The sequence below is a fragment of the Theropithecus gelada genome, chromosome 7a (assembly GCF_003255815.1).
Source record: "Theropithecus gelada isolate Dixy chromosome 7a, Tgel_1.0, whole genome shotgun sequence".
Lineage (NCBI taxonomy): Eukaryota > Metazoa > Chordata > Mammalia > Primates > Cercopithecidae > Theropithecus > Theropithecus gelada.
The window spans coordinates 47,348,516-47,371,533 of NC_037674.1; the positions used below are offsets into that span (position 1 = coordinate 47,348,516).

Sequence of the window (23,018 nt, forward strand, 5' to 3'; positions counted from 1 at the left end):
TTTTTTTTTTTTTTTTTTTTTTGAAACAGGGTCCCACTCTGTTTGAGACAGGGTCCCACTCTCAGGCTGGAGTGCAGTGGTGCAATTACAGCTCACTGCAGCTTCAACCTCCTGGGCTCAAGGAACCCTCTCGCCTCAGCCTCCCAAGTAGCTCGGACCACAGGTGTGTACCACCACACCTGGCTAATTGTTCTACTTTAGATGAGACAAGGTCTCCCTGTGTTGCCCAGGCTGGTCTTAAACTCCTGGGCTTAAAGGATCCACCCATCTAGGCCTCCCAAAGTGCTGGGATTACAGGCATGAGCCACTGTGCCCAGCCATGTGCTTCTTTAACATTAAAATAGGAGACCTCCTAGAGGATCTAATAATTATCATAATTTCAAAATAGTTATGAGTTCTTAAATAATACTTCAAAATATCAGTAACTTCTGTAATGTCCCATGAATATCTATGTGATTTCTGTCGGTGAGAGAGTCACAGTCCTGCATACTATTATGGTTGTTACCTACATTCATAATAAAACTAAATGCTAAATTTCAGTTGGAGGTTAGTGAAAAGAAAGATGAAATTCACAGAACCTTCCAAGGCAGTATAAGAAGAGTTGTATTTCATTTTCAGGGTATCCACATTAGCTCACACATTCTGAGACCCATTTGGGTTCATGCCCATGTGTGGAATTCCGTGGAAGCTCATATTTTAGACCAGAAATGGCAAAAAAGCCAGGCTTCCGACCTCCAGCTGGCATTGTACTGGTGGCCAGTGATGTCTGACCACTTCAATATTGTTTGTTCGGCTACTTAGTGTGGTTTCCAAGAACTGCTGAAACATTATAAAATTTGGGATTTGTTGCTAGGAGAAACTTTTTTTTTTTTTTTTTAATTTTTTTAGCTAACCTATCTCCCAGCCAGAAACTAGAAAGAACTTCACCTTCATTTCTCAAAGGAGGAAACAGACATCTAGATCATTGTCACGTGTCTGCTGTGAGGAAACCAGCTTCTTTATTTTGGTTGTAGGAACAAGTGGTTGGGTCATCATCACAATGGGCATTAAGATTATAGGATTATGACCAGGCATAGTGGCTCACACCTGTAATCCCAGCACTTTGGGATGCCAAGGCAGGCGGATCACTGGAGGTCAGGAGTTTGAGACTAGCCTGGCCAACATGGTGAAACCCCATCTCTACTAAAAAATACAAAAACAAAGACTGGGTGCAGTGGCTTACCCCTGTGCCTGTAATCCCAGCACTTTGGGAGGCCGAGGCAGGCAGATCACAAGGTCAAGAGATCGAGATCATCCTGGCCAACATGGTAAAACCCTGTTTCTACTAAAACTACAAAAATTAGCTGGGCATGGTGGCGCCTATAGTCCAGCTACTCGGGAGGGTGAGACAGGAGAATCGCTTGAACCCAAGAGGTGGAGGTTGCAGTGAGCCAAGATTGTGCCACTACACTCCAGCCTGGCGACAGAGCGAGATTCTGTCTTAAAAAACAAACAAAAAAAAATTAGCTGGGTGTGGTGGCACACGCCTGTAATCCCAGCTACTCAAGGGGCTGAGGCAGGAGAATCGTTTAAACCCAGGAGACAGAGGCTGCAGTGAGCTGAAATCGTGCCACTGCACTCCAACCTGAGTAACAGAGTGAGACCCTGTCTCAAAAAAAAACCTAAATCATAAAAGATTATGGGATTAAAGTATATGATAATCAGGGCTTGCATATATAAGGTCTTGTTGCCTGAATCTTGGAGAATGGCATTGTTGGTGCTCACAGTTTAAGCTAAAAATATTTGCCCAGCACCAAAACTGGAATAAGGGGCCAGGCATGATGGCTCACACCTGTAATCCCAGCACTTGGGGAGGCCAAGGCAGGAGGATTCCTTGAGCCCAGGAGTTCGAGGTTACAGTGAGCTATAATGGTGCCACTGCACTCCAGCCTGGGTGACAGACTGAGACCCTGTCTCAAAAAAAAANTGATTGGCTATCTCTGACCTTGGTTAGCAGCCTACCTCTTGGATACACTAGTTCTGCCCCACTTCCCTTGCTAGAATCCCATGCGTACACGTTACCTGTGAACCACATTGAAGTGCAGGTCTGAGGCAGCAGGTGTGGGGTGGAGCCAGGGAATCTACATTTCTTTATTTCTTTTTTTTTTTTTCAGACAGGGTCTCATTCTGTTGCCTGGGCTGGGGTGCATTGGTGCAATCTTGGCTCACTGCAGCCTCGACCTCTTGGGCTCAAGCGATCCTCCCATCTCAGCACCCCCTCCCCACCTCCCCACAACATAGGTGGGACTATAAGTGCACGCCACCACCCCGGCTAATTTTTTATATTTGTTTGTGGTTTCACCGTGTTGCCCAAGCTGGTCTCAAACTCCTGGGCTCAAGTGATCTGCCACCTCAGCCTCCCGAAGCCCTGGAATTATAGGCATGAGCCACCGCGCCTGGCCACAGTCTACATTTCTAATAGGTTCCCGGGGTCTTTGAGGCCACTGGTCCAGGGACCACACTCTGAGTAACAAGGCCATAAAAAAGACAGAGGAGCCCAGCCATATTCTTGGATCTTAGGAGACATGATGCAGCCCATGAGCCCCCACCCATCCCAACTCCCAGCATCATGAGAACAACAACCGTAGTATCTCAGACTCAAAGAAGGACCCTTTCACAGTTTGGGGATATCAACAGACATGCCCCATAGTGCCACATTGGCTGGCTCCAACTGGTCAGAATGGTCAGTGTCCATTCTGACCGGTCAATGGCCACCATGCACCTGTTATTGAGTATTTTGAACACCACCCCTAGAGGCGTTCACATAGGTTTTCTCTCCCTCCACCGTGTAAGATGCCCCTTCTTCATTTTGTCCCTCTCATCACCATAACAATCCACTTCCATAGGGTGTGTTATCCAGCAAAAGAGAAAGAACAAGCCTGCAAATGCAGCGTTCACTCCACCTCCAGAGATGGTCCTGGAGATTCTTACCTAGTGACTCATCTTCTTGTGGGTTCCCCACACCTCCTGGCATGCGGCCCCTGCTCCTTAGCCCCAGGATGGCCCCAGATGGAGAGCCCTTGGTGCAAATACTGAGCTCCCAAGATGAGCATCTGACTGTGCCCCCAGTCCCAGGAGCAGACACTAATTTGGCCATCTGGGAAGCTCTAACCAAAGAGAAACAGATGGAGAGTAAGTGCTGCTGGCCACTGACTCAAGCTTCTGCCCTAAAGCTGAGTCCAGGAAAGCTCATCCTAGTTCTTCTGTGTATCCCCATTTTCGAAGCCTCCCATCCCCAACATTAGCTCGTGGCACTGCAGACATAGTGGGGGAAGGTGTTTGTGAGCTCAGCCTCCTTGCCAGCATGAGGAATCCTCTGCAGAGTCCCTGACATAGGCCACAGCTCTTGCCCAAACCCTTGATCAGAAATTCACTCTGTGTCCAGACAATTACATCTATTTCTTGTACAGCTCAAGGTGTCGAGAGGTCTCCTTTTACAGTGAACCAAAGTGTTTCTTACTAAGTCCCACTGTCCTTTAGAAAAGGACAGCCCTACAGCCATCAAGGGACTCATTCCACTTTCTCCAGGCTAAAAATTCCTAGTTTCTTCAACTAGTCCTTTTGTGCTTTAGTTTCTGAACTCATTTGTGTTCTCAGGAAACGTGATGGATTTCCTATATCAGCAAATGGATGAAAAGAATGATGCTGGGCTTTCATTTTTATATTGGAATGATTCTTTTTCTAAATAATGTTTATTTTTTTCTGGTTATAAAGTAACACAGTATTGTTTTAAGAATATGAGAAATTTGGAAAAGTATGCTCCAAACCTCTTCACTAAAAGAAAATTTGAGATTATTTTAAGCTGTACTTCAAGCTTTTTTCTTCTCATACATACTTTACCTACATAGCTTTTTCTCCTCATACATATTTTAAAGATATAAATGTATCTTTATATCATAATGTATGTATAATTTGGTCACCTGCTCTTTTCACTTAATTATTATAAGCATAAAATCTTTAAAACGTGATTTTTATTATAATAAGCTATAGAACTACATGATTGAAACAATCTCCTATGTCTAAATGTTTGGGGTTTTTTAGTTTTTATTTTTATTTTTTAGAGACCAGGTCTTGCTCTGTTGCCCAGGCTGGAGTGCAGCAGCACAATCATGGCTCACTGAAGCCTTGAACTCGTGGGCTCTAGTGATCCTCCCACCTTAGCCTCCTGAGTAACTGGGATTACAGATATAAGCCTCCATACACGGGTGATGTTTTACTGTTTAAAAAAGAATATTTTAAAAGACTTCAGTAAGTGTTCTTGTGCATTAATCTTTATGTGCACCTTTTCGTATCTCTGTAAAATAGTGGGGACATGGAATCATGTTAAAATATGGGAAAATATTATGAATGCTTTTAGAACTCTTAACACATTTTAGCTAATTGTTCTCCAGAAAGATTATTTCAGTGTAGTCTTCCAAGCAGCAACTGAGAGCGCTTTTACAGTCATTTTGTTGCCGTGATTCTTTAGTTTGTAAATTCCATGTCTCTACATTTGCCGCTCTCTGAAAAGGCAGTGGGTTCAGAGCACAATACGTACTCTGGGGAAAATAACTGCAGTGGTTCATTCCTCTGTGTGTCTCCCATGTTTATTTAGAACAGTAAAAAGCTACATATCAATTTTCCAAAGATTTCCACACTACTTATTTCCCCTCCAATAATGACTTGCAGATTTCCCCTTAAAGTAATTTTGCTTTGTATCTCAACATAAGTTCTTGCTGAATCTAACTTGGCTTAAAATTATAAATAGAGCAAAGAATGAGCACTTTATTCTATTCAGGGAACTCTTTTGTTCATTTTGGAAAAGATGTTCTAAATCATGCAAGTTGGGTGCTATGATGTAAGTAAATAATTTTTGCCTTATCTACCCTCAGAATAGATGATGAATTCTAAATGTTCATGCTTATTTTAGAGTAGATGAGTGGGACACCAGTACCCTGGCTTTGGTGTCATCTCCATGACCACCACTTATTTCATATTTGACCCTGAGCCAGCTAGTGACTCACTGAGCTTCAGTTTTTTCAACTGTAACATTGCTGAGTAACCGCTGCAGTAACATATTTGAAGCTATGACCTAGATGAGGTTGGCACAGTGGGAAGGGTTTCCTTTGGGCTGCTTCATTCTTCTTCAGCTCCATGTCACCAGGGGCCTTTGGGCCACCAGTTGGTCTTAGAAAATGTTCAGCCCCTGGCATGACCAGCGGATGGCAGTCTTCCACTTTTGAACAGTTGCTTTGTGTAAAAAAAGGCCTTGTTAAGCTTCAGTCTGAACTATGAAATTTTTTATTACTGGGAATGAACATGTGTTGAGCACCTGTTCCATGCCAGTCATGAACGAGTCACAGCCTCTGATTCAATAAGCTCAAGAGGGAGAAACCAAAGAAAATTAAAGTTTGCAAACACTTAAGAGTACAGAATGTGTCTTATTGCCCAATTTAAAATTAATTAATCTTTACCTAAATGAATTGAGGTTGTAACCCCAGTCTGAATCTTCTCTTAAACTTCTAGGGACACAAAGTTCTTCTGGCTTAATGACTCACCTTAAAAACATCTTTTCAGCTGCTTTTAATTGAGAGTGGGCCATATCAGAAGTAAGCATCGTGACTTTTCGGTTCTACAATTCAATGATAGGTCTAAGCACATGTGCAGTTTTCAATCACAACAGGAAAAAACAGTTTTAGAAAGTCCACCAGCGTTAGTTTGGTAACACCTAATTTCTAAGAAAGTTTTCCAGGAAGAAAATACTGAATCATTTAAATTACAAGAAATGATGCATAAAGCTGAAGTTCAAGAATAGTCATTAGAGCCTTATAGTCCCTTAGGGGCCAATTGGGCCAAGTTTAGGATTTAACTGTTGTTGGAGTGAGAAGGCAGTCCCCACCAGAGGGTTGCTTAGGAATTCCATGTGCTTCTGTGTTTTATCAGGCCCAGAAGTTCAATTACAAGTCATGTCCTCTTCTGACTAGCAAAGCAGATTGGGTCCTTCTTTTAGGAACATCCTTTAAGGACAGTGGGTGGGTGTGGTTTGGAGCCTCACCTGGAAGGTTAGTCCCTACTCCCTGGTAGGGATTTCTTCCCCTTGCTTCTGCTGAAAAGCTTCCTAGGCCAGGTTCTGTGTGGAGAGCTCCTTTCATATTTACATTTGTTGGGCTTTTCACTGCAGGTGTTGTAATAAAATGAAACTCCTCTACAGGCCTCATCCATGTGATGTCCTCCCATTGGGCACTGGCATGGTCCTTCACATTCTTCTTTTAAGTTAAGTACATGGGGATGTGGAGACACTTTCCCAGATGCATGTGCATTACTTGGTTTTGAAAGCAGAAAATTAAGTTAGCTAATCAGATGGAAATTACCTGGAAAGAAGTAGTCTAAGGGTTGGAAACATGAAGATAACTGAAATCCTATTTACCTTTTATTCTTCTTTTTTTTTTTTTTTTTTTTTTTTTTTTTGAGATAGAGTCTCGCTCTGTCACCCAGGCGGAGTGCAGTGGCGCCATCTTGGCTCACTGCATCTCTGCAATCTCCACCTCCCAGGTTCAAGCAATTCTTCTGCTTCAGCCTCCCAAGTAGCTGGAATCACAAGTGTGCACCACCATGTCCAGTTAATTTTTGGATTTTTAGTAGTGATGGGATTTCAACATGTTGGCGAGGCTGGTCTCAAACTCCTGACCTCAGGTGATCTGCCCACCGTAGCCTCCCAAAGTGCTGGGATTACAGGTGTGAGCCACCACACGTGGCCTACCTTGTATTCTTTACAAGAATATTTAAATACCTTGAGTTTTAAAGTTAGGAAGAAAACCAGATCATACATGGCTGAAACAAACAAACAGACAAATCCTTTAGCCTAGAATATTTCAATTATTGTAACAAATTTTAAGCTAAGGGACTGAGTCATTGTCCCAGATTTCTAATAACAATCTAAATAGAGCAAAGGACATGGAAAATGTCTGCACACCTGTAGGGAAGGAAAAATGTTTCCTCTACATTCTTAGGTTCTCTGGCTGCAGTCTGTGAATTAAGCTGACAAAAGATTAACAGACAAAAAGCATACCAATTTTATTTGATGTTAATATTTTTATAGTGGCATGGGGGGCTTCATAGGAAAGAAGTGACAATCCCAAAGAAGCAATTAGACTTGAGGGATTATATACCATTTTAACAAAGGGTGATAAACTATGGAGAAGTGATTAGAAAAAGTAAAGGGGCTGGGGCTTCTAGGGACAGTAAATTGTGAGAAATTGACTAAGAAAAATATGGGGGAAACTGACAGAAGACAAGGGTTATTTTATTAAAGTTTATTTTTGCAGACTCATCTTGGAGTCAACTCCCCTCTCCAATGACGAGAATGTTCTCTTCTTCCTAGTGCTGGGAGGGCACCTTTCTCGTGGGAATTTTATGCACTGGTTTTTAGGCAGAAAGGGGGAAGGCAGAGAGCTCTTCCTGCATCTGCTATTTCTCAATAGCCTTCAGCTCAAAATACTCAATATGCCAAAGCAACACATTTTGGGGTGGCATGTTCTGATCACCTTCAAGCCCTTTGCTCCAGAGGGAGTTTCTTCCCTGAGGGGTCAGGCCCAGCTTAGCAGTGGAAAGGTAAATGTTTGATCACTCATACTAACATGTGATTTTACAAGACTAGATGGCAGCATACAAAAATGAAAGTGGAAATTTTGATAAGGAAATAAGGTTGTAAGGATTGTTTTTCCCTTTTCTCCATTTTTATTTAAAATTCTATTGCTTTATTTTCTAAAATAATATGGGTAGAACTCAAACATTGACTCTGTTTTTAAGAAAAGACCCAGAAACCCTTAGAAAGGGCTTTGGTCATGTGCTAAAGGGCCACGTCTAGGATTGGAAAGTGCTAATAGATGAACAAGGCAGGGCCCAAGTCTATATGCAACTGATATTCATGGATTTACTCATGAGTAAGACACTGACCTGAGAAAGAATTAGAGATGATTCATTAGTTCCTGCTCTCACCAAGCCTACTTCAGCAAAGACAAAAAAAAAAAAAAAAAAAAAAAAGACAGGACACAAATAACCATAATACAAAGGCAGGAAGCAGCACATAGAGTGCCATGAGAATTCCAAGACTAGAAAGAACATCTTAAATTGGGCAGTCAAGATAGTTTTCACGGAGGAGATGGTATTTGAGCTGAACCTTAAAGGCTTCTGATCTGTCCAGTGAAGGGAAAGAACATGCTGGGTGGAGGGAATGGCAGGGGCAAGGACTCTGTTAGCCTTTTATGTGATCAGGGAATAGCAGCCACTCTGAGTCTGTCCAGCAGGAGGTATGTGGGATAGGATAATGGGAAATTAGTCTAGAAGAATTGGGTCAATTAGGGCCATAGTATAGAAAACCCTTAATGCTAGTTGGGAAGTCCGTATGTGACTTCTGTTAGGAATGGGATGACTTCAGAGGGAATTTTTAGCATGGAGTTCTCAACACCTGGCAACCCAATGCATTGGAAAAGCTGGTGAGGTTGAGCACGAAGCTACAGCCACAGTCCAGGGTAAGAAAGTAAACTGTGCTGGGAACCATGGGTGGAAAGGGACAAGACGGATTAGAGAAATGTGGCAGAACTAGAGTCTGTGAGACCTAATGATTGTCTAGATGTTGGAAGCAAGAGGTTAGGAGAACAGTCAACTTTCAAATCCAGGTAGAAACTTGAAAGCAAATCAGAAAAATAAGAGGAGGAATGGTAACAGTGGCGAAGGTGTACATGCTGGATTCAAGATACCCGTAGGACACCCAGCTGAGGATGCCCAAAAAATGTTTGAAAAGATAAGATGAAGTTTAGGTGTGGTGGCACATGCCTGCAATCCCAGCACTTTGGGAGGCCGAGGCAGGCGGATCTTGCGCTCAGAAGTTCGAGACCAGCCTGGGCAACGTGACAAAATCCCATCTCTACAAAAAACACAAAAATTAGCTGGACGTGGTGGTGAGCACCTGGAGCTACTCAGGAGGCTGAGGTGGGAGGATCGCTTGACCCCAAGAGGTCGAGACTGCAGTGAGCTGATATCACGCCACCTGGGTGATGCAATCTTATCTGGGTGACAAAGCGAGACCTGTCTTGAAAAAAAGAAAAGACAAGATAAGATGAGAACCAAAATAAGGGCACATTCCAAAGTATGTCAAGACAGATGGAAAATGCTCTAAGAGCTTTGGGCTATGACCCAGGAATGTTTTCACTGTCTCCTAGGAGAGGACTGTGTGATTGTAGTAGAAAAATCACTAATAATTATTTGGCTGTAAGTGAAGATTTTATCCCTATGAGGCTTTGTTTCTCTATCTTGGAGTGGGAATGTAGGAGTTGAAGCCCCTTATACCATTTATTGAGCACCCCCTGCCTGCAAAGCATATTATACAGTCTCCATAGCCCTGCCAGAAATGTGTTTCTATGCCAGTTGTCTAGATGAGCATGCCAAAGGTAGGAGGGGCTGGGTCACTTGCTCCAGGCCGCATAGCTAGTGAGGATATCAACACTGATGCACCTAGTTCCAAATCCAAGCTCTCCCTCTATACCAAGCTGTTTCCCAATCCTCTCATAGCTGTGGCCTTCAGGGACTAAAACAATTTACCTTAATATCAGGCAGCAATATTGAGGTGACAGACTCAAGTCCCCCTCTTTTCCCAGCCCAGACTTGGCTACTAGCAGGTAGAAATGTGCCCAGGTTTTCATGTACTCATTCTTCTTCAGCTGAATATATTTTTATTTTTATTTTTATTTTTAGAGACAGGGTCTTCTCACTCTGTTGCCCAGGCTGGAGTGCAGTGGTGCAGTCATAGCTCAGTGTAGCCTCAAACTCCTGGGCTCAAGCGATCCTCCTGCCTCAGCCTCCTGAGTAGTTGGGACTACAGGTGCACACCTACTGCTCCTGGCCAATTTTTTGAATTTTTGTAGAGACAGTCTTACTGTGCTGTCCAGGCTGGTCTCAAATTCCTGAGCTCAGGCAATCCTCCCACTTCAGCCTCCCAAAGCTCTGGTACTACAGGCGTGAGCCACTGTACCCAGCCAAGCTGAATATATTTTTGAAAGCAAAAGCTGGGAAGGATAGTCTAACAAGTATAAGTGTATTAATTGCAGTGGCGAGATTGGATATTTGGAATTTGGAATGAAGCCCAACCCAGAAAATCTAAGACAGGGAGTTGTCATACTGATATCTCGTAATGGAGTAGGCTATGCACGAGAAGCTGTCAGATATTTCTAGGGGAAACAGATGGCAGGAAAATGAAGCATTCCATCCTCCTTTCCATCATTTGAAAGTGGCTTCAGCAGCTGCCAGGGCCTCCCCACTAATGTGCCCTTCCCCCTGTCTCACAGTGCTCAGCGGAGTGTGGGGCCGGAGTGCGGACACGCTCGGTGGTGTGCATGACCAACCATGTCAGCAGCCTGCCCCTGGAGGGCTGTGGGAACAACCGACCGGCAGAGGCCACCCCATGTGACAACGGACCCTGCACAGGCAAGGTGGAGTGGTTTGCCGGGAGCTGGAGTCAGGTGAGTGGCCAGAACTGGGTACGTCTGCCTGTGCCAGGCAAAAGGCAGGATACCAGAGGGATTAGGAACCAGGACTTTGTGTCAGGTGTCCCAACTTTGAATCCCAGCTGTGCCACTGTCTACCTGTGACCCTGGAGAAGCTATTTATATTTCTGGAGCCTCAGTCGGTCAACAGTATTCATTGAGCACCTACTGTGTGCTCATCTAAGTACTTAGGCTACATCAGTGAGCAACACAAATATCCCTGCCCTCAGGGAGCTTATGGCCTAGCATGCTTTCCTCATCTATAAAATGCTGGCAATGATGGTACCTTATGAGGTTATTTTTAGAAGAAATGAAATTATGTACAAAAAGTATGTAGCACAGTGCCTGACACACAAGAAATGCTGGCTGCTTCTATTATTATTCCTGTTACTAAAGCCAGCTTTTTCCGTTTCTGACAGTGTCAGAAGCAGAAATTTTAAAAGTTGGAATTGTTCATTAGGAAGAATAAATAATACTGAATACTTTAATAATTGAAGAATTACATTTTCCCTCACTCTTCCAAAATTGAACATGAACCCCACAAAGAAAATGTGGAAATGACTGCCTTGTCTTGATTACCATCAGTATTGGAGTTCTTGGGCCACTTAGCATTTGGCTCCCAGGGCTGGCTAGTTCTCCAAGGACTGTTTGGCTTATGATCATGATTTACACATTATCAAGACCTCTGGCTCCATATAGAATTTTATTTCTTTTAAGTAGCTTTAAAAACCGACCTTGGAAAAAAATGCGCTGCCTTGTCCTTGTAAACTGATACAAGCCCTTTGGAAAGCAATTTGGCAATAAAAGTCAAGAACCATAAAAATGTTCATTTGCCTTAACCCAGTCACCCCACTCCTGGGGTTTCATTTTAAGGAAATAATTAACAATAGAAAAAAAAAAGTTTTTCAGCAGAGATGTTCATGACAGCAGGATGGTTACAGATATTATGGCATATCATAACTCAGTAAAATATAAGGTGACAATGACAGTGATCATTAGGAAGATGTGAAAATGCATATGGCGTAATGGCAAGTGAGAAATAGAATGTGAAGATATCCAAACGCTATCATCTCTCCCACTTCAACATAGGGTTTTTATGCAAAAAGCATAGGGAAATGTTTTTCTTTTCAAAATTCCCTTTAATGTTTCTTAAAATATAGAGAATTCAGAAAGAATTCAAGTACTTCCAGTGCTACTCTGGTGAATATCAAAGTTAGACACATTTGCTAACTGATCCCAGCTTGACTTCTCATTAGTTTTCTGGCTCTAGGTGAGTGATTTAACCTATCTGAGCCTGTTTCCTCATCTGAATATGAAGATAATAATACCAGCCTCCTAAGGTCATTATGAGGTTTTCGTAAGATGCTATACATAAAGAGAGTTATCTATTGCTTGGGATATGAGAAATACCTAATAAATATTAGTTCCCATTGCTCTATGTTTATTTTTTCTGCCAGCAATTGCTATCTCATTACTGGTAGTAAAATACATAGGACCTAAACCCCAAAGATAATTCAGCAGTGACTACATATGGGACACCAATTATACCAAATATCCATAGATGTGTGAAATCATATCAGATCATTATAGTCACACATGTGAAATAAGCAGTACAATTGAACTCATATGTCTACCATTCTTAGAAGAGAAGGGAGCAGGATTCAGGGCCTTTTTTCTTGTGGCCTCCTATTGATTTATACATAAGCTCAAAGAACTAAGAGTTGTATGAACCTTGGCAAAGACAACCTTTATTTCTGCTAAGATTAGAAACAAAGGATTGGTTGCCCTGTTGTCCAAAAGGGTCAAGATACAATTTAATGTGGCCAAGGTTTTGGTTCTGGATTTATAAGGATATCAGGGCCTGATAGAAACTCCCTGCCCTAGGAATGTGACTCCCCAAAGAAAATTAAATAAGAGCATGCTTATTTCTTGAAAGGTAAGTTTTAAACATTAACTGACTTCAGAATATAAAAATAAATGTTCCTTCCAACCATATGGGTTGAATTAAAGTTGGCATTTCGAATACCCCACCAACCTGGTCACAGTGATTAATCCAGCGGTAGACATGTGACCCAACAGGTGGACATGTGACCCAAGCTGAGCCAAACAGAATCCTTCCCGGGGACTTTTCATTTGTGTTTTAGGAAAGAGACTCACTAGGAGGTTGTGAGCTCAAGTGCTGGCAGTGGCCCTACTGAGGCTTGTGCAAAAAGCCAGTCTGAGAAAATGAGACATAAGTCCACGGAGAGGCAGAGACCAAGGAGTTTCTGGCTTTAGAGTCTTTCTGACTCCACCAAGAAAGGCATATATTCCATTTCTGCTGCTTCCCAGATCCCTGGAAACTAGGAGTATATCAAGCTTAGGGAGTCTTTTTCTACTCTGGTGGCACAGTAGCCCAACTCTTACTCATAAGAGTCTACCAAGTCTATTATTTATGCCCAGAATTATTTCCTTTCTTCTCTATCAATTCTGAGTTTACTGCAACTTTAGACTGTCTTAGTTCTGAGATCTGTCACAGTTTCTAGTCTTCAGGAGCAGCCATTTTGTCTGCCTCTGGGTCTGGATTGCATTTATTGATTGCATTTATTGCAATAGATATTTTTATTCTCATCTTTTCACGAATCAATGATCCACCAAAGTGCAACTGCAGGAATTCTTTAGGTACAGAAACATGCATAATTGCCATCACTTCTCACTGAAAGCATTTATCCCTATTAAATATTACTTTGTGTCATGTATGCTTTTCTCTGTGGATTATATTTTGTGTGCTATTTGAATTCCTCCATCTTGTTTCTCATTTTTTATTTTCACCTGATATATCTTCATCAATTTCTTAATTTTCAAACTTTTTATGTATTTTTAAGGTATGTCTTTCATATGGAGGACTATTTTTGTCTTTATTTTTACCCAATCTATAGACCTCTGTGTTTTAAGAGTTAAATTTTAACCATTTATATTTATTGTAATCACTTACATGTTTGGACTTTTCGCTACCATCTTATTTTGTGTTTTCTGTTGTCATGCTTTCTTGCTTCTTTCCTCTTTCCTTTCAACATGTTTGTTACTAGTCAGGTTTTCTTAATTCCATTTTTTCCCCTCCAACATTTTGGAAGTCATAAATCTTCTAGTGGTATATCTTCTGTGATAACATTCAAATTTTTAGCACAGAATTTTAACTTTTATGTATCCATTAATGTCAAGTTATCAGAAACCACATCTCTCCTAAAAGAAAATAGAAGCTTTCCCCTTTTATTTACCTCCACTCTCTCTCTCGATCTACAATATCTCCAAAAATATGTTGATATTATCTGGATCTAGCTCCAGATTAATGTTAATTTTATAGAAAATATAGATTTAAATTTTAAAATAGCTTTCTCCTTTCCCCTCAAAGATTCTTTTTTATTGAAATATAATTCACATACCATAACCTTTAAAAATATACAATTCATTGGTTTTTAGTAAATTCACAAAGTTGTACAACCAATTCCAACACATTGTTATCATCCCTAAAAGACACCTGGCATCCATTAGTAATAACAGCTTTTATTGGTGTCTCTGCCAGCATCTCCTTTTATATCCTATGTCTTCTTCCTGGTTCTTTTTATTTTGCTAAAGACTATAACCCAGAAAGTCTTTCAAATAGGATTTGTAAGTGGTAAGGTTTTTGAGCCCTCGAATACCTGAAAATGACTTCATTTTGCACTTTGACATGAATGCTTCTGGCAGGTGACTCACTGCTTCCTCTTCCTTGGCACAGTCAGGCCACCCTGGCTGCTCTTGGCCAGTAACTCAGCTAATCACTCATTGTCCTGAGACTTCCATCCTGATCTCCATCTACCACCAATACAGAATGAAGCACATGATCTTTGCTAGAACTCTTCCTCTGTGTACATTTGGACTATAGTTTCCTTCTTCAATTTGATCTCATCTATCTTTCAGCATTCAAAGATTCCCCATAATTTCTGGTCCACCAAGGCTGATTGCCCTTTCTTGTCTTCAAATGCTGTCTCATGTGCGAGTACACACACATACACAGATACAGATGCACATAAATACATTCATTCACTTTCCAGACACACATATTCTGCCATTTCTGAGCATTTACAGTAAGAGAAGACTGAGACGTGCTCATTCTCCCTTAAGTACACAATCTCTTCAAGGACTTGCCAAAAATAGCAGAAGATAACGACAGGTTTTGATCAAAGTGTGCAGTCTTCTGTTCTGCCACACACTTAGTACAGATGTAGGATCTCATAGCATTGAGGGGTCTTTCGGATCATGTTCCCAAACCCCTCACTTTCGCTTTTCAGATAAGACCACAGCGACCAGGGAAAGGGCAATGTCTTGGCCACAGACACAGAACTACTTAGTGACACTGTCTAGACTCTAGTTTCCATGTCTCCTGACTTCAGCCTAGTGTTCCACCCCTGCCGCCCATCCCTGCCCCATCCTCATTCCTCCTGCGGGAGAGGCCAGACCTTTGCCTGCTGCAGTTTGTGGCTCTTCTCCTGCCTTCAGTTCTTCCAATGCCTGCAGCACTTGAGAAAAGGACAAGACACGAATAGAAAGGAAAAGGACATGTATAGAAAAAGAAAAGGCCAAGACACAAATACACTCCAAATCATAAACTAACATGGAGGAAAATAGGAGAGTAGGAAGAGTAGGAAATCTTACAGTTTTTGGTTTTTTTTTTGGCTGGTTACGGCGGCTCACGCCTGTAATCCCAGCCCTTTGGGAGGCCAAGGCAGACAGATCACTGGAGGTCAGGAGTTCGAGACCACCCTGGCCAATATGACGAAACCCTGTCTCTACTAAAAATACAAAAACTAGCCAGGTATAGGGGCTCGCACCCGTAGCCCCAACTACTTAGGAGGCTGAGGCTTGAACCTGGGAGGCAGAGGTTGCAGTGAGCCAAGATCGCACCACTGTACTCTAGCCTGGGCAACAGAGCAAGATTCCATCTCAAAAAATATATTTTTTTTTTAAATAAAAAAACTTACAGTTTTTTGAATGCTACGAAGATGGCAAAAAAGAAGGCATAGACAAAGCAGAAACTGATGGCCTCTGCTAATTCATGCCTTGTGTGACTAATTCATCATTTGTTTGGTTTGGGGGTTTTGTGATTTTTTTTCCATAGATAGGGGTTTTTCTTTCTGCCTATTTTTATTTGATTGTGTGGCTGCCTATGGACAGCAAAGCTAATATTTAGAGTTTGAACTGCAGACATTGTTGCAGGCTTCTTATAAAGGTAGTAGATTCTTTAAAGTCGATAAAAGCACATAGACCACAGCTTTACAACTTTAAATCAAAAAGTATTAAGAGGCTGGGTACAGTGGCTCATGCCTGTAATCCCAGAACGATGGGAGGCCAAGGCAGGAGGATTGGTTGAGGCCAGGAGTTCAAGAACCAGCCTGGGCAACATAATGAGACCCCATCTCTAAAAACAATTTTTTTTTTTTTTTTGAGACGGAGTCTTGCTCTGTCACCCATGCTAGAGTGCAGTGGCACAACCTTGGCTCACTGCAACCTCTGCCTCCCAGGTTCCAGCGATTATCTTGCCTCTGCCTCCTGACCCCAGGTGATTCAACCACCCTGGCCTCCCAAAGTGCTAGGATTATAGGAGTGAGCTACCATGCCCAGCCCCTGTCTCTAAAAAAAATTTTTTTTAGTTAGTCAGGCAAGGCCTGGTGTGGTGGCTCATGCCTGTAATCCCAGCACTTTGAGAGGCCAAGGCAGGCAGATCGTTTGGGTTCAGGAGTTCAAAGACCAGCCTGGGCAACATGGAAAAACCCCATCTCTACAAAAAATATAAAAATTAGCCAGGCATGGTGACATGTGCCTGTATTCCCAGCTACTCTGGAGGCTGAGGTGGGACGATCACTTGAGTCTGGGAAGTGGAGATTGCAGTGAGCCAAGATCACTCCACTGCACTCCAGCCTTGGTGACAGAGTGAGATCCTGTCTCAAAAAAAAAAAAGAACTGGACAAGATGGTGCACACCTGTGGTCCCAGCGACTCTGGAGGTTGAGTGAGAGGACCACTTGAGCTCAGGAGGTTGAGGCTGCAGTGAGCCATGATCACACCACTGCACTCCAGCCTGGGTGACAGAGTGAGACCTTGTCTCAGAAAACAAAAGTATTGAGTAAACCAAACATGAGCAAAAAAAAACAAAACAAAACAAAACAAAAAAAAAAAAACCTTTTGCAAAGTAATAGATACTAAATGGGATAATTTATGAGCAAACAGTTATATGCATTTTATTTCCATAAGCGAATGAAATGCACCAACATATGGAATTGCCTGGCTTCTTTGTGGGGTCACTACTCCATGTTGCAGATTTCAGCATCACATTAGGAAACAAGAAGATTGGGCTCTGTTACAGTTCCCGCTGGCTGCCCTGTTGGAACGGGAAGGTTGACCATAGGGTACATTTTCCCAAGCCTTAGGTCTTCTTCTCAGCTTTGGGTGTTCACAGGTGTGCAGAGTCTAGGAGTTCATTCAGTCACAGTATCCACCTCCTAAGAAAATAACAGATAAGAATGTCAGTTCATTGTCTTACCTCCTGTGAGAAGTGTCAGAGTCTACGGGACAGAAACAACCAAATGACCTGGCTGGTGTGTTCCTGCAGGAGAGTTTATGGTAAACTACTTCCCTCTCAGCACAGAAGACAATAAGATCTTAGTGACCAGCATCCTCCAGGTATGACAATCAGGGCACCTAGTCTGCATTTGGAGACAGAACTGTTAGGAAATTGCAATCCATATGCCACTTCTCCTCCAGAAACATTTCCAAGATCTCATGGGTTCTTCCTCCCAGAGTTGGTGGTAGAATTGATGGTGCCCATCGTAAGCATCCCTTGATGGACAGTAGCTGCCGCCCCCTTTCCATCATGTGACGCTCATCTTTCTCTGCTTCTTTCTGCAGTGTTCCATCGAGTGTGGGAGTGGGACACAACAGAGGGAGGTGATTTGTGTTAGAAAGAATGCAGACACCTTTGAAGTGTTGGACCCCTCTGAATGTTCTTTCCTGGAAAAACCCCCCAGCCAGCAATCCTGCCACCTCAAGCCTTGCGGAGCCAAATGGTTTAGCACCGAATGGAGCATGGTAAGTCGTGGTGCCCTTGATGGAGGTTGCATTGGCACACTGTCCCCCATCTGAATTCCTATAGACCCCTCTGGGCCAGGCACTGGGTTCAGCCCTGAAAGAGATTCCCTACAGCAAGCTACCTTAGGTGGTGGCTGCTGGGGTACCCTGTGAGCCACCCTTGGTGGAGGTGCTCCCCGTGGTGGGTGAGGCCTGAGACCTAGATGATCTTGGTTTCTAAATTGTAGAAACAGTGACTCTTACACTTCGGTGTGAGATCTGGGGATCTTGTTTGACAAGACCAACTCTGGGCCAACCCTGGCCGAGGATTGGCATTTTTAGCAAGTTCCTAAGGTGTGTTGGATGGAGTTGTCTTTAGACTGCATTTTGAGAAATGCTGCCGTAGAGGATTGAGGATTCAAGGGTGCTGTTAAAAGTACTACATCTGATGCCAGGCGTGGTGGTTCACGCCTGTAATGAACCACCTTTGGGAGGCCAAGGTGGGAAGATCATTTGAGGCTAGGGGTTTGAAACCAGCCAGGGCAACTAGCAAGAACCCATCTCTAAAAAAATTTTTTTTTTTAATTACTACGTGTGTGTGTGTGTGTGTGTGTGTGTGTGTACAGTTTTTAAAAATCCTATAGACATTTTGGATTATGGATTGTGGGACTGATTCTGTTTTCTGTTTGAACTGGCTACAAGGAAGCTCAAAGCCAAAATTATGCCTCACCTCAAAGAGAGAGTATACCAGATCCTGCAAAGTAGATTTTGTGTGCTAATATTCCTGTGGCTTCGCTTTCTTTTTCCTACTTTTATCTTCCTTTAGTCCTAGTTTTCTCACTTTTTAAAAATCTTGTGACCCTCTAAGTCTTTCTCAAGTCATTTGAAATCCTTTCTGTAAGGAGGGAAATAGTGTGTAAGTGAAGAAAGAGAGAGATTGATAAATACAGAAATAAGTCATTAAGAAATGAAAGGGGAAAGGCTGGATATAGTGATAAGATTCATGTTTTTCAAGTTGAAGAGTACATTTTCAAGAAACTTCCTAAAACAGAAAACCTCCTCACCATCATTGCAGGTGACCAGAAAACCTCCTGATGGCCCCATCCCAGGTGACCACTGGCATAGTTCTGTGGGTCAGGGTGGGAAGTGGGGGAAGGTCATTCTGCTTCTCATCACTGAAGATCTTCAAGCAGAGGCTGTAGTGAGCCCAGAGTAGGGGGGCCAGAGCCTTTCTCGCAATGATCCAAGGGTGATAAAAGGGAATTTTGCTTAGAAAATATATGAATAAAAGTTGAGAATTCCATTTTCAAAAGTGTCTGTCTGCTCCAGTGATAACAGCCCTTTGGCTGTGTAGCAAACCACACCTCAGAGGCAGATGGGAACAAAGAAGGTGGGTTGAAACGGTGTTCTGTCAACTTCTGGGAAGTGGAATTTAGTTATTTTGATGTTGACCAAGGCTTGAAGATACAATAATAGATCGCAGTTTTCTTTTGTCATCTGATTTGGAGAGTCTACAAAGAGCCAAGTCAAAGGAGACAAATTCCAAAAACACCTGCTGGAAACAACCCAAATGTCCATCAACAGGTGAACGGACAAACCATGGTGCATCCACACAGTGGAACCAAAAACTCAGCAACAAAAATATAGATGAACTTCCAGTGCATTTTGCTAAGTAAAAAAAAGCCAGGTTCCAAAAACTACATGTTGTGTGAGTCCATCTATGTAATATTCTGTAAAAGGAGAAGCTACAGAGACAGAGGCCAAATCAGTGCCTGCTGGAGGATGGACTGACCACATCTGTGCAATCTGGGCAGCACGGGAATTTTTTGTCTGCAATGAAACGATTTCATGTCTTGTTTGCAATCGAGATACACAACTGTATGAATTTGTCAAAACTGATAGGTCTGTATGCCACAAAAAGGGAAATTTTTAGATGCAAATTTAGAAAATATGAAGTCAATGGTTACTATAATAGCAAACACTGATGAAAGCTAGACTTCTTTGAATGTAACTTGTTTTACAAATTTGAGTTTGGAATTAAGTAAATATTTTAGATAATTATAAAGGAAAATTAAATTTTTAAAAAGCAATCCCCCAGAACTGAAAATACAATGAAACAAATTAATCTAAATATGTTTCCAGTTGGTGGCATCAGCACTATTGCAAGTAACTTTAATACATAGTAGTTTGACATTCTATCCCTAAAAAAATTACTGCAGAAAAATGTTCACACTGTTTGCAATTATCCTATTCTTGGTGATAGTATTGTACTGGATATGATGATTGGGCATATAATGTGTGAGAAGGTAAATGAGTAATTAGATGATAGTATAATTTCTTTAGCCCCAATATCCTTGAGAAGTAGGATGTTCAACTTAGGAGAAAGTAGATACAGATACAAGATAGATATTGTACGACTTAAGGCCTCAATAAAAAGCCTGTTGTCCTTAATTTGAATTGGAAGTGTCAGTATAAACTTAGAAATTAAGTTATCTTTCTAAAACTCTTTTCTAATTTCACCCACTGAGAGAGTCTAGAATCAGTGACCAACCTAGAGATTCAGAGGGGTGGCTGCTTCCAGACCTGAGGCAGCATATATGTAAGTTAAGTTGGGATATCCTTTCCTAGCAGACAGCAAGGAAGTTCGTAAACACACCGGAGCTCATGTCCAAAGCATCCCAGAGTCAACTTGTAGAGGCTCCTGTGAGCCAGTGAGCATCGGTAAGAAGAAGAGTACCCTAGATTGGATGAAACACATTATATGTGTTTAAATCTATCCATTTACAATAAGTTTATAATACTTTCAAAAACTAATAGGTCATCATTATAGGATGTTAGGGAACCAACTTACTATTATGAAAACCGGTAAATGAAGGGAAAGATTCAAGTGTTTATACTCTATTTCTTAAACAACATACCACTGGGTAACCAAAGAGTAAAGGTGCTGAGGGAAGGATTCTTTATGAAAGATTTCCAGCTAATAAAAGGCAAAATGATAGAATTAGAATTAGAATTCCAGACCCCCAATAAACTAATGGATCTGAGCATTGCACATCAGTGACCACTAACATCTCCAAAAGAGAGGCAGCCCCTGGGAAGTAGTCACACACACACACACACACACACACACACACAAATACCCTGCACCTATTAAGGCCTCTTTTAGGTCCAGCTTCCAGTGTTCAGGAAATATAGAGCATAGAGGAACACGAACTACATCATGGGAGCACAGTCAGCAAAATCCAGACTATGGGAAACCTCAGAACAAATGACTCAGTTCCACCCCACCCCACTGCAACCAAAAGCTTTTTAAGTGCAAGGAGGAAAAATTCACTGGAAGAGAAACCTATGGATTGAAAGAGTCCAAGACATATTGACCAATTGCAACTTGCAGACCTGATGCAGATCCTGATTTTTAAAGGAAAAAAAATCTGTATTAAAAAATCTTGGCTGGTCGCATTGGCTCACGCCTGTAATCCCAGCACTTTGGGAGGCTAAGGCAGGTGAATCACCTGAAGTCCGGAGCTTAAGACCAGCCTGGGCAACATGGCGAAACCCCATCTCTACTAAAAATACAAAAATTAGCCAGGCGTGATGGCACATGCCTGTAATCCCAGCTACTGGGCGTGCTGAGGCAGGAGAATCGCTTGAACCTGGGAGGCGGAGGTTGCAGTGAGCTGAGATCATGCCACTGCACTCCAGCCTGGGCGACAGAGCAAGACTCCATCTCAAAAAATAAAAATAAGAATAAAAATCTATAGGATTCACAAGATAAGTGGAAGTAGGAACAGTGAGTCTATATTGAAGAGAATAAGAAAGTATTGTAATTTCTAGGTAGAATAATGATATTGTGGTAATTGTTAAGAGTTCTTGTCTTTTAGAGCTGCAGCCTGAATTATATGGAAGAGTGATCAGATGTCTAGATTTGCTTCAAAATAGTGGGAGGAGCAGGAGGGCTGGGGATATGGATGGGACACACCTGGCATGAGTTGTTGATTGTTGAAGCTGATTGATAAGTACATGGGAGTTTGTTTTCATATTCTATCTCCTTTTGGAAATGTTTGAGATTTTCCAGTGTTGTCTTTCTCCAGTGTAATGAGCTATTAGTCTGCCCAAAAATCTGACCTTTTCCCTTTGTTCCCATGCAGTGTTCCAAGAGCTGCCAGGGTGGCTTTCGGGTCCGGGAAGTGCGGTGTCTGTCAGATGACATGACTCTAAGTAACCTCTGTGACCCTCAGTTGAAACCAGAGGAAAGAGAATCTTGTAACCCTCAGGACTGTGTCCCTGAAGTTGGTAAGTAGAGATTTCAATTGTGGGGGAAAGGTTTGTGTTTTTTAAGCTTGTCAAATTCTCTGGTGTGACAATAACAAGCCTCTTCTAGGCTTTCTGTGACTTTGCACACAATCGTGGCGTTCAGAGGGTCAAAGTGCTTTTGGTATGAGTTTCATAGTTTAAGATGATCATTCATAGCGTGGATGGCTGTCTAAGCCACCCACCAAGAGATACACTTCAGTGTGGATTGATTAAAATGGTAACGCCTTCAAAGATTTGGCTCTATCATCCTTAAGGTCAAAGTAGTAAAATGTCAACTTTTAATTGTAGGTGCAGACCAGTGTAGGCTGGACCATGTGGGGAGATTCTGGGAACTTAGCAGGGAGTTGGCAGAAAAAGGAGGAAGGGGAGGAGACCAAGAATTGGTAGAGACAGTGATGGAGGGTCTGACCATCTCTCAGAGGGGCGTAGTGCAAGCTGAGTCCAGAGAGATGCAGTGACCAGACTCAAGGAGGGGGAGTGACAGCAGGAAGATCTAGGCCGCACAATGGTCAGAGTCCTGCAAAGAACAACAGTGTTGCAATTCAGAAGACCCCAACCTGCACCCTTGAAATAGGGGCCAGTTCCCTGGAGGAAAGCACTGGAGAGCGTTAGGGAGGTGAGGCCCTCTCACGGGCTGCGGTTCACGAGGAAGGTGCCCATCCCAGCAGGGGAGCGCAAGTACACCCAGAAAACCAAAGAAGGCACCTCGCACATAGATTGGGCAGATAGGAAGTGTGAGGTGGGTGAAGATGCATCTCCAGAGGCATACTGGATGCCCTAAAATCCCATCTGAAATCTACTCAGAATGCATCCCCAGGTGTAGTCAGCGCTGGTTTCAGGATGGAGGTGCACCGAGCCCCTTCAGTAGGCTTCTTCACAGTCTCCTAAGAACGTATTTACTTTTCTGTCTTCACAATAACATCAAAGGAAATGTATTAATATATCAATAAGCTTTCATGGGGTAGATTCCTCCTGCTGTGGACCAAATTGAAGGTTTTAGTATACTGACCTAACATCCTTCCTATCCCAGGGAGGATGTGTCAATGACGGCATAGATGCTTTA

At 42.4% G+C, this 23,018-nt stretch overlaps 1 protein-coding gene across 1 annotated transcript in view; it reads left to right on the top strand.

The window, feature by feature from the left end:
* Positions 1 to 23,018, top strand: part of THSD4 (thrombospondin type 1 domain containing 4) — a 642,120-nt gene that overhangs the window by 608,096 nt on the left and 11,006 nt on the right. Inside the window, exons 9-11 of the mRNA XM_025389817.1 lie at positions 10,362 to 10,535; positions 17,483 to 17,662; positions 21,790 to 21,934. Coding sequence (XP_025245602.1) covers positions 10,362 to 10,535; positions 17,483 to 17,662; positions 21,790 to 21,934 — 499 coding nt within the window. The remainder of the gene's footprint in view (positions 1 to 10,361; positions 10,536 to 17,482; positions 17,663 to 21,789; positions 21,935 to 23,018) is intronic.